Consider the following 12,877-nt stretch of genomic DNA (forward strand, 5'->3'; position numbering starts at 1 on the left):
TCCTGCCTCAGCCTCCCGAGTAGCTGGGACTACAGGCATTCACCATCACACCCGGCTGAATTTTTGGTATTTTTAATAGAGATGGGGTTTCACCATGTTGGCCAGGCTGGTCTCAAACTCCTGACCTCAAGTGATCCGCTCACCTCGACCTCCCAAAGTGTTAGGATAACAGGCGTGAGCCACTGCGCCCGGCCTACACAGCAAATATTTATTTCATTTCTACTATGTGTCAGGCCCTGGGCTAAGGCTAAGAATACAGAGGTGAAGAAGACAAACAAGGACCTTGGCCATACAAAGATGCTGGTGTACATTTATTCCTTTCTTCCTTTCCAATCAGGAAAAGTGAAAAGAAATCCCTAGACACATTATGGTGAAACTATAGAGCGCTACAGACAAAGGGAACATCTTAAAAGCAGCTAGGAAGGCAAAAGGAAACCTACAAAAGAATCACAATTAGCATGACAATTCATTTTTAATAGCAATGATGAAATCCAGAAACCAATGATATATCTTCAAAGTTCTGGGAGAAAATACTATCAATCTAGAATTGCATATCCACAGAAATCACTGTTCGCGAATGAGGATGAAATAAAGAAATTTTCAACAAAATGAAAACAGATAATTTATCACCAATAGATTCTCACTAAAGGAACTTTTAAAAACTATATTTCAGGAGGAGGCAAAATAGATCTGAGGTACAAAAGGGAATGGTGAACAATGAAATTGATAAAATATATAAAAATCTAAACAAACATTGATTTATAAAGAAAAATGAGATTACATAAATTGTTGGATTATATAATGAGAAATGTCTAAAACAAAGGACAAAAATCATGTATCAGCCAGGAAGATGGTATTTAGAGTTTAAGAATACCAAGCTTCTTTCTGCTATTGATTTGCAAAGTTAAATATAAATGTTATAATTTCCAGGGTAACCACTGAAAATGAAAAAAGCGTATAATACGAATACCAGTAGAAAGAATAACATGGAATGAGAAAAATACACTTTAATGAATCTACAGATAAAATAAATAAATGCAAATATTTTAGGAATCGCAATGATAACAGAAATACATGTAAATATTGCAGTGATCAGTGAGTACAGACTAAACTATAATTTAAGAAACAGTATTATGAGATTAAATGTTAAAAATTACATATAATATATATATCATGTATATGTATATATAGCACATATATAATGTATGTAGTATATAAGTATAGCAAATATTAAAATACATATAACATATGCTATATTTTAAAATAACATATATGCCACATAAAAAAGACTCACCTTAAACATATGGACACAGAAAGGTTTGAAGTCAAATGTTGGAAAAACATGTATGCAGCTATTAACTAAAAGAAATTTGATGTAGTTGTATTAATAACATAAATAATAGACTTCAGGCCGGGCGCGGTGGCTCAAGCCTGTAATCCCAGCACTTTGGGAGGCCGAGACGGGCGAATCACGAAGTCAGGAGATCGAGACCATCCTGGCGAACACAGTGAAACCCCATCTCTACTAAAAAAATACAAAAACTAGCCGGGTGAGGTGGCGGGCGCCTGTAGTCCCAGCTACTCGGGAGACTGAGGCAGGAGAATGGCGTAAAACCCGGGAGGCGGAGCTTACAGTGAGCTGAGATCTGGCCACAGCACTCCAGCCTGGGCGACAGAGGGAGACTCCGTCTCAACAAAAAAAAAATAGACTTCAAAGCAAAAACATATTTAGAGATGAAGCATAAAGGGTAACTCCAAATTAATAAGGAAAAGACCAGCACCTAAAATAAAATTGTGCAATACACATAAATACTCATATCACAGAAAAAGAACCACAAAAAGATGATAAATATATGAAAAGATGCTCAACCTCATACTTAAACAGTAAAATGTAAATTGAAACTATAAGGAGATATTCCTTTATATCTATCAGTTTGAAAAAAGTAAAAAATTTTCATAAAGCCAAGTGTTGGTAAGATCAGGAAGTAAAGGAAACACTTATACAATGCTAGTGGATTTTAATTGGTACAACCACTATAAAAAATAATTTAACATCATCTTGTCAAGCTGAAAATGCTGACACTGTCTGGTGTGCAATTTCATTCCTAGATGCACACCCTGCAATCTTCTCAAGCATTTTTGGCACAGGTTGCAGTAAGAAATACATTTTATGTCACAATTCAGAAAATAAATAACACGTATAAGTACACACACACACACACATATATATGTATACGTATACTGACGTTTTCTACTCCACTTTTTTTTAATGCTAGTTACTACCCACCAATGGGTCATGATTCACAGATTTAAAAATCCCACCACTTGTTTTTAATGCTGGTTACTACCTACCAATAGGTCATGATCCACAGACTTAAAAATCCCACCATTGAGTGTACATACTCATACATGTTTGTCAGGCCATCTGTATAAGAATGTCATGGCAGCATTTTTTGGTAAAATTACAAACTGAAACAATCTAAATGTCTATTCACCAGAAAATAGATGCATTAAGGGAATGTAACAACAGTGTAGATGAACATAATGTTATTCACACGAATATGAATGAATTTTACAAAAATGTTGCTGAGATAAAAACATCATAAAAGAATACAGGTAGTGTGATTTCCATTTCCATAACACTCAAAAATGCAAAACTGGAAAATATATTACTTAGAGACACATCCAAATGCAGTAAAACCATAAAATAAAGCAAGGGAATGAAAAATGCAAAACAAGATGTTCTAATTCTTAGACTGGGTAACGAATACACAGGGGCTATTTTTATTATTGTTTAAACCATAGGTATTATAGAGTATCTTGGATATGTACTGTATTTTTAGATTTAAAAATCTTTCTAGTTTATATAGATATTAAGGTACCATACTCGTAGTGAACACCTCATTCTATACAAGCGTGGAGGCACTTGTATATAATTGATAGGTGATGCAAAAGAGCATGTCAAGGGACTCAAAATAGCTTCTTACCATTCAAAAAATCTGTGGGTAAATGTGGGACTACTCCAATATGAATCTTTCCCTTATAGCTGCACTACGAAAATTTGCTAAATTAGAGGTGATTTTGAAATGACCTATGCAGCAATTACCAATACTCACTCATCAGGCCAAAGATGACCAGATGTTTGTTCCACCTATGGACAAACAAGTTGAGATTTTTGCCCATAGTAATGAAAATAAATAAATAAATAAACCCCACATACCATGAGGAATCATGGAGAGTCTCAGTAAGAGGGCACTTGAAAGGATTTACTATAGGATTTGGGTTTATGTTAGTAATTTTCAGGAGAGTTCGGTGGAGCAGGGATTTTCTCTGGATTAAGAGATGTCAGAGAGTGGAGACAATTCTATCATTGGTATCTCAATAAATTTTATTTAGAAGGATGGCAGACTAATGCTAGGTTAAAGCTCTAATTGGTAAGAGAGTAGGTTATTCACATTAGTCAAGAAATGGGAATGTTTGGTAATTTGCGTTTTCAACAGTCACCTTGTTTTCATCTATGCTTAGATAAGATTATAAAATGTTCTTGTTTTGTTTACTTTATTATTGTTGTAGAATGATCTTGTGGGATTCTGGTACCCTGAGACTGCTTGATGTCCAACAGGATAACAGTATGGCCTACTTGTAAGTGCAAGACCAGCTCTTAACATCAAGGGACTAGGTTTGTCAGTGTGAGCCCAGTTTCCAGATGTCAGGGGCTGTATTTCTCTTTCTTATAACAAAGGTGTATACATTCTCTTCTGCACTCTGTGTATGTTCCACCCATCAGTACTATCTTTTTTGAAATTTATTTTACTGATAAACACTCAATACTTTTCTTCTATTTCAGTTATGTTTTATCCATTGCAGTAATCATTACCAATTAATCAAAAATAAAAATATCAGGATCTTCCTAATTTAAAAGGACAAAGATTCTCACAAGGACATATAGCAGTGTAATATGTTGCAACATAGCATGAACATAAGATCAGCCCATCAATGCCATATTAGAAGTATTTCATGTTTTGGCCAGACACAGTGGCTCACGCCTGTAATACCAGCACTTTGGAAGACTGAGGCGGGTGGATCACTTGAGGTCAGAAATTTGAGACCAGCCTGGCCAACTCAGTGAAACCCCATCTCTACTAAAAATACAACAAAATTAGCTGGGTGTGGTGGCACATGCCTGTAGTCCCAGCCACTTGGGAGGCTGAGGCAGGAGAATCACTTGAACCCGGGAGGCAGAGGCTGTAGTGAGTCGAGATCACACCACTGCACTCCAGCTTGGGTGACAGAGCAAGACTTTGTCTTAAAAAAAAAAAAAAAGAAAAAAGAAAAGAAAAAATATTTCATGTTTTGTTCCAACTCATGCTGCTTTTACGTTTTGGGCCTTTCTGAATTCAATTTAGTACTAACTAGAAAACACGATCTTTATGACCGTCTTTGTGTTGGACAGCAACTACCTCAGCTAACATAACAATGTGGAATTTTGTAGGTTTTATTAAGATAGAAAAATGAATTAACTGGCTGTGTCAAGGTCCCTTTTATCATGTTTTTATAGAGTTTAAAAACTAGGCTTACAGTCGCCAACTTGTTAGAATCAGAAGGGATTGGAGAAAATGTCAGGGGCTGCTCAGCCCATTATAACAAGTAACCTTCCTCTGTCAGTCCTTGCTGTAATCGTTTCAGTGCTAAAGCAATAAAAACTCTTTACTTTTACCCAATCCAACGTAAATGACAATAAAGGTCATTTATTTCCAACTGATTAGAGAGTGAGTCACCTTCTGATTCATCTCATCTCTTAGAGGTCAGAGTGGGAATTTCAATTTTATGGTCTATTAAACATAGAGACAGCCCAGTGAGGCTGCAGTATTCTCTCACAACAAACAAAGAGTGTTTGCTGCCAATAAAATATCATTTATGCTTCCTTTTTGAAAACTACTCCTTGAATAGCAAACAAGATACTTCCAATACTGAGAGATAGTTTGAAGTCTCTAATATCACACAGACTAACAGTTGGAATACTGGAGAAGTAACATACTCTGATTTTCAGCTTTAAAAGTGAGAAGTAATTTTGATATGTCAAATTAAATACTCATCATGTAAATTTCTAGCTGTCACAGAAAGATATAACTGTAAGACAGGTTGTTGTCATAGAAGGGTTAGAATCACACATTGAAAGAGCTGTTTCTTCCTTAGGACATTTTAAGGCATCAAGACAGAAATTTATGAATGAAATAATAAACTCATCTTCCTCCTTATACTGTGTAACCATTGAGGATAGTCCATTTTTTATTCAACTTTGTATCCTTAGTCCCTAGTATACTTAACAGGTTATCAATAAACGTGTGGGAAAGATAGATGGATGGGTTAATGAATGGATTAATCATATAGGTGGATATTTGGGTCTATTAAATTATTGTTTCACCAATAAAATTAGTGCAATTGATTCAGAAGCTCTGTATCAATGCACTAACATGTCCCAAGGAAGACACAGAAGTTTTGATTTGTTGTTATTTATTCTTGTACCCTCTGACAACCACTTATGTTATATCTTTATGTGACAGTTAGGAATTGACTTTGTCCAGAGGGCAAATGTATTTGGCATGGCTCATTTCTTTTTAATCCCATGCTCCTGACAGAAGAAAACCACAATTGTTCCATACTTGTTCCACTTGCTTAAGCCTGAGACGCTTTAAGTAGAGGCCAACCATTTATTCATCCATTCAGTTGTTCATTTGTTTGTTTATCCATTCATCTATCCATTCATTTAACAAATATTCATTGAGTATCTACTATAGGCATTATTTTAAGCACTAGAACTACATCAGTGAACAGTACCGATAAAAACTCCTGCCCTTACATTCTAGTGGAGAAAGAAAAATAATAAGATAAATAAGTAAAATATAGAGCATGTAAGTATTAAGGGAAAAACCACAGGAAAGCGTTGTATTAATTTGGGTAGGCTAGCTTCTAAAACAACCTCTGAATTCCACTGGCTTATTTTAGAAGTTAATTTCTCATTAAAGGAACTTAAAGTTAATCTGATAAAATGTAGGAGAGAGGTATGAGTGACTTAGGACTCTAGTTACCATCCGTACTAAATAGCAGATTAGTTGATGGCAAAATGTGTGAATACACAATATCCTTGGATCTTTTATTGAAAAGTATACTTCAGTAATTACAAGTGATATTTAGCAGTTAAAGTTCTCCCCATACAGAAGCTTGAGATGACTTATAATTGATTGAAGAGCTTTTGAGTCACAGTCCCTGGTTACTGTTGTCTAAGTGAGTGAGGGCCTCAGGTGTAAAGAATAGGGGGAACAAACATGATATATAAATGAAAAAAATAAATACTAAGGATCAAATAGTATTATATAAATTTAGAGAAATAGTTATTGAGAAATTCCCCCATAAATCCTCAGACTCCATAGTTGAGGACTAGCAAATCAGTGATTTGTTAAAATTCCATTTTCTTCTTCATTGCTCTAAAATGGAAAATCTCATCCTGGCAGAATCTGGTAGGAAAAGAGCTGTGTGAAAAAATAAGAAAGCAAGCAAACAAACAAAAATCCCCAAAACTTTTAAACTCATCCCAACTTTACTAACACACATCTGACTCTTAGCGTTCTTGTTTACACTATCCACAAAATGTAAAACCAGTTGCCTATGTTATCTAATAGGTGTGTTATGAGTCTCTGAAGGAGTATTCCCTATGAGTTTATGTGATCCAGAAACAGATCAGCCCTCATGGGGACCAAGGTCCCAATTTTGAAATTAGTTCAATCCTTAACTTGATTAAGGTAATCTTGAATATGCAAGAGCCTTATCCTAGTTCCCTTCCAGAAGAAAAATGTACATTCTCAGTAGAGGCATATTACACAGAGTCTCATTAAGTCCTACTGTTTTTTCATATATTTTGATCATCAAAAAAAACTACTAAGTTTATGGGAAGAAAGACATGACCAAAACCACAAGAAACAATAAACAATAGAAATAGTCCCATAGGGGACTCAGATAACAGAGCTATAATTTATACATTTTAACATAACTCCAAATAATTATTTCAAAAAATTGCAAGAAAAAAATGAGTAGGTCAGCAGACAGTTAGAAAACATAACAGAAGCAAAATGAAAATTCTAAAACTGAAAAACACAGTAACTGAAGTTAAGAATTAAATGGATATATTTAATAGCAAATTAGACACAAAGGCAAGATTCATGAACTGAAATATAGGTCAGACAAAATATACAAACTGAGTTTATAGATATAAATGGATAACAAATACAGAAAAGAACATACAGATATCTAAAAGATGTTGAATATTACTAAGATGTATATCTTGACTACCTGGCATAGAGGAGACAGATAATGGGGGAAAAGAAATATCTAAAGAGATATTCCCTGAGAAATTTTCAAATATGACAAAAGATATTAATGTACAGGTTCAAGATGTTCTAGGAACATCAAGATAGATAAATACAAAGAAAATCAGACATAGGTTTGTTATAGTAACTGTTGAAAACACAACAGAAAAAGGGAAAATACTAAAAACGTTTTAAAAATATTACCTTCAAAGGAACAATAATATACTGATAGCTGATTTCCTAATAGAAACACTGGAAATCAGAAGCCAACAGAATCTTCAAATTACTGAAAGTTAATAACGTCCAACCTAGGATTCAATAAGCAGTGAAAACATATTTGAAAATTAAGAGTGAAATAAAGCCATGCTAAGAAAAAAATTGAGAGTACTCACCACCAGCAAAGCCACACTAAAGGAAATACTAAAGAGTACCCTTTAGGAAGAAGAAAAATTATTCTAATGGAAGCGTAGAGATATAGTAAAGAATAAAGAGCAGTGGGAAGGGAACTATGTAGTAAATCTAATATATAAGCAAATATAATCAGAACTAAAAGGATAAATAGAAAATCCACAATTATTATTGAGAGAATTTAGCATATCTTTCTCGATATCTGACTGGATATGCAGATTAAAAATCACTAAGTATACGGAAGACTTAGACAATCCAATTAACAAACATCACTGAATAGAGTTATCTAGGGTACTCAAATCAGCCACTGCATAATTCCCATATTAAAATATAAAAATCAGTTTTTAATTCACAGTATGCACAAAAAATAAGTTTCAGGTGGATTATAAGTTTAAAGAAAAAAGGTAAGACAATAACAATTACAAAACATCACATAGGAGAATACTTTCATGATTTTGGTGTTAGGGAAAGTTTTCTTCAACAGGATTCAGAAAAAATCCCTCTAGTAATCCAGGAAACAATTAACAAATGGAACTACTAAAAAGTAGAGATTTCTGTTCATAAAATGATACCATTAAGACAGTGGAAAGCCAAGTCAGGAGGTGAGAGAGGATATCTGCAATATGGGTAACCAACATAGCTTGTACATAGAATATAGAAAGAGCTCCTTCAAATCAGTAAAATATTACGTTGAAATCCACATATTGTTTATTTCATTGGTGTTCATCCTCCCAGATCTGTAGAAGGAAGTTTATTGATGACAGAAAGGACTAGGAAAACTTTATTTATGTGAGATAAAGAATTGAGAATAATTGCTGACATAAATCAAAATAACGTATCCAAAGTAAGTAATAAAAGAACTTAAATGATTCGTTTCTTTAAAACTGTTTATCTAAAGCAATCTACAGATTCAATGCATTCTCTATTAAGATACCAATTACATTTTTCACAGAACTGCAAAAAAAATATATTAAAATTTACATGGAACCACAAAAGACCCAGAATAACCAAAGCTGTCCTGGGCAAAAAGAAAACTGGAGGATTCATGTTACCTGACTTCAAATTATACCACAGAACTATAATTTCTATGTTTTTATGCTGTAGAACATATGCAAATCAGCAATGTACTGGTATAAGAACAGATTCAAAGACCAATGGAACCAAATAGAAAACCAAGAAACGTATCCATACATCTACAGTGAGCTCATTTTCAATAAAGGTGCCAGAATCATACATTGGGGAAAGGACAGTCTCTTCAATAAATGGTGCTGGGAAAACTGGATATCTACATGCAGAAGAATTAAACTAGACCCCTATCTGACACCATATACAAAAATCAAATTGGAGTGGATTAAATGCTTAAATCTAAGATCTCAACCTATGAAACTACTATAAGAAAACTTTGCAGAAAAATCTCTAGGACATTGGTCTGGGCTAACACTTTTTGAGAAATACCCCACAAGCACAGGCAATCAAAGCAAACATGAGCAAATAGGATCATATCAAGTTAAAAAGCCTCTGCACAGCAAAGGACGCAGTCAACAAAGTGAAGAGACCACTTGCAGAATGGGAGAAAATATTTGCAAAGTACCCATCTGATAAGGAATTAATAATAAGAATTTATAAGGAGCTTGAACAACTCTACAAAAAAATATAATAATCTGACTAGGAAAAAATCTAATAATCTGATTAAAATGGGCAAAAGACCTGAACAGACATTTCTCAAAAGAAGACATACAAATGGCAAACATGCATATGAAAAGGTGTTCAACAACATTGATCATCAGATAAATGCATGACAAAACTACAATGAGCTATTATCTCACTCCAGTTAGAATGGCTTTTATTCAAAAGACAGGCAATAACAAATGCTGGTGAGAATGTAGAGGAAAAGGAACTTTCATACACTGTTGGTGAAAATGTAAATTAGTACAACAACTAGGAGAACATTTGGAGGTTCCTCAAACTACTAAAAATAGAGCTACCATACGATCTAACAATCCCACTCCTAGGTATATACCCAAAAGAAAGGAAATCAGTATATTGAAGAGATATCTGCGTTCCCATGTTTACTGCAGCACTATTCACAATAGCCAAGATTTGGAAGCAACCTAAGTGACCATCAACAGATGAATGGATGAAGAAAATGTGGTACATATACACAATGGAGTCCTATTCAGCTATAAAAAGGAATGAAATCCAGTCATTTGCAACAACATGGATGAAAATAGAGGCCATTATATTAAGTGAAATAAGGTAAGCACAGAAAGACAAACTTTACATGTTCTCACTTATTTGTGGGAGCTAAAAATTAAAGCAATTTAACTCATGGACATAGAGAGTGGAAGGATGGTTACCAGAGGCTGGGAAGGGTAGTGGGGGTCGAGGGAATGGAGATGGCTAACAGGTATAAAAATAGTTAGACAGAATGAATAAGATCTAGTACTTGATAGCATAACTGGGTGACTATAGTCAATAATAATTTAATTTTACATTTAAAAATAACTAAAAGAGTAGAGTTGGATTGTTTGTAACACAAAGGATAAATGCTTGAGGTAATAGATACTCCATTTACCCTGATATAAGTATTACATATTGCAAGCCTCTATCAAAACATCTCATGTACCCCATAAATATATATACCTGCTATGTACTCACAAAAATTAAAAACTAAAGAAGAGAAAAAGTAACCCTACTTATCTCAATCCAGTATTAAAACATAGTTTGAATTGCTCTATTCAGGATCACTTTTGTGAAACAGTACAGGGAACATAACATTCGCTAAAAATGTAAGCACTGAATATAGGCATCTTCAACAGAACAGTAGTCCTCATTTAGAGAAGTTGAAAATGAAAGATCACTTCTACTACCTCACTATTTACTTTTCCTCTCAAGACAACCCCTAAATTATTATAACAGGATGAGTTAATTAGTTGAAAAACAAAACAAAAACTAATGAATTGGAGTGATGCCAGCATCCCCTACTTCATTCACAGGAAAGGTAGATCAACACTCAGCTGCCTTGAGATGAGATTATGAGGCACCTCCCAGAGCAGAGGAGACAGACATTGGGAGGGAGAAAACATACCAATAGATTCAGGGGAAATTTCTCGAAAGGGTGAGGATAGTAGAGACGGAATCAGACTAAGACTGGTTTAATTGAACTGAGAAAACAAAGACTCTTGGCTTTCATCCATGTTGGCAAAGTGAAATTTGTGCTCACTGCACTCCCACAGGAAAATGGGAAGATTCCCTCCCTTCGTTCTTTCTCAAGGAAAGGTAGGTTTTGAGGAAATTCGGGAACTACTCCAGCTTTACTTGTCAACTAATGTGCAGAGCAGGCTGAACATGTGAGAATCATATTGCCAGTCACCTCAAATGTCTAAGAATGTCTCAGGGGAATTATCTGTGCCTTCTGAGGAGCCACGTGAAGCCAAGAGGGGTCCTGAGACAAGGATGCTCAGGGGCAGTTTTTAAATACAGAAAGAGTGGCTGGGTGCAGTGGCTCATGCCTGTAATCCTAGCACTTTGGGAGGCCAGGGCTGGAGGATCCCTTGAGTCCAGGAGTGCAAGACCAGCCTGGACAACACAGCAAGACCCTGCCTCTTCAGTTAGCTGCATATAGTGGTGCACGCCTGTAGTCTCAGCTATTCTGGAGGCTGAGGTGAGAGGATCACTTGAGCCCAGGAGGTCGAGGCTTCAGTGAGCCATGATAACAGCCACTGCACTCCAGCCAGGGTGACAGAGTGAGATCCTGTCCCTAAAATAATAGTATTAATAATGATTAAAAAGAAAGATATATGGTTCAGTGAGGCTTCCAATTTTACAATGCTTTGCAGTTTTTAAAAAAATATTCTTTCTGTATCTGCCTCTCTCTCTCTCTCTCTCTCTCTCTCACACACACACACACACACACGCACACCCCAGAGCTCTGCCAAGGCATTGCTAAGCCTGTGATTGGGATGTAATTTCACCTGCACTCTCTATCCTTAAACTTAAAATACTCTTTTTCTCTCTTGCTTTCCCCACTCCAATCCCTTCAGTCATCAATCTCCACTTTCCATGAAAAGGCAAGAAACTCACGCGATTTTGTCACAGACAGTGCACTTCCAGCTGCCATCAGGGCCTGCAACTCGACACTCCCTGCATACCCTCAGTGAGCAAGACTGACAAGGGTCTCCCCGGTCAAAGATTAGGCCCAGGTTTCTCTGACAGTGAACACAAACTCTGCTGGCCTCTTGTTGAGTTTTCCCACTTCTACGTTTTGCTTCTAAGAGTTCATTTTTCAGCTTCCTGAAAGAAGAGGGAAAAAAATCACTTAAAACAAACAAACAAACAGGAGCAGAGATATCTACAATGTCTAAAACAATGTCTAAAATAGATAAAATATTTGCCTCAAACAAGACTGCTTTAAACTGGGGGCCACCATGCAATCTCACTTAGAATTTTGAAAAGGTGCCTATTTGATGTCGCTACTTTCAATTCCCATCTCTTTATTTAAGAGATATTTTCATTTGGAAGAACATTTGAATCAAGGAGTTAGAGCCAACTATTTTCAGGAAATACAATTTCTCCCTCCAGAAGCAACAATCCTTTGATATCAGTAACCAAAAAATAAAATGTTTGTGTCTTACTTTTGAATTTTGACATTCTCTACTGGCACTATTATTTTGCTATTAGTATTTATTCACATTCTACTGTAACTTCTCTAGGATATATTTGATACCATAACACTAGAGAGCATGGTCCCAGGTTACAGGTATACATAGTACCTGGCTCTTTACCTGCCTATATATACTACTTGAGGCAAGAGTGTGAGATCAAACTCAGCATCATTGTAGGCACAATCTTCATGCACTTAAGAAAAGTAACAAAGGCCCCCGGAGCCAGATGACCGAATAGGAACAGCTCCAGTCTCCAGCTCCCAGCACGAGCGACACAGAAGACGGGTGATTTCTGCATTTTCAACTGAGGTACCGGGTTCATCTCACTGGGGAGTGCCGGACAATCGGTGCTAGTCAGCTGCTGCAGCCCGACCAGCGAGAGCTGAAGCAGGGCAAGGCATCGCCTCACCTGGGAAGCGCAAGGGGGAAGGGAATCCCTTT

General features: G+C 35.9%; 1 protein-coding gene across 4 annotated transcripts in view; it reads right to left on the reverse strand.

The window, feature by feature from the left end:
- The window catches only part of SYTL5 (synaptotagmin like 5), a 231,401-nt gene that overhangs the window by 61,915 nt on the left and 156,609 nt on the right, over positions 1-12,877 (reverse strand). For all 4 annotated transcript variants that reach the window (XM_009197395.4, XM_009197399.4, XM_009197394.4 and 1 more), the window contains exon 3: positions 11,856-12,065. In XM_009197395.4, the coding sequence (XP_009195659.1) occupies positions 11,856-12,065 (210 nt within the window). The remainder of the gene's footprint in view (positions 1-11,855; positions 12,066-12,877) is intronic.

Source organism: Papio anubis, chromosome X (assembly GCF_008728515.1).
Source record: "Papio anubis isolate 15944 chromosome X, Panubis1.0, whole genome shotgun sequence".
Taxonomy (NCBI): Eukaryota; Metazoa; Chordata; class Mammalia; order Primates; family Cercopithecidae; genus Papio; species Papio anubis.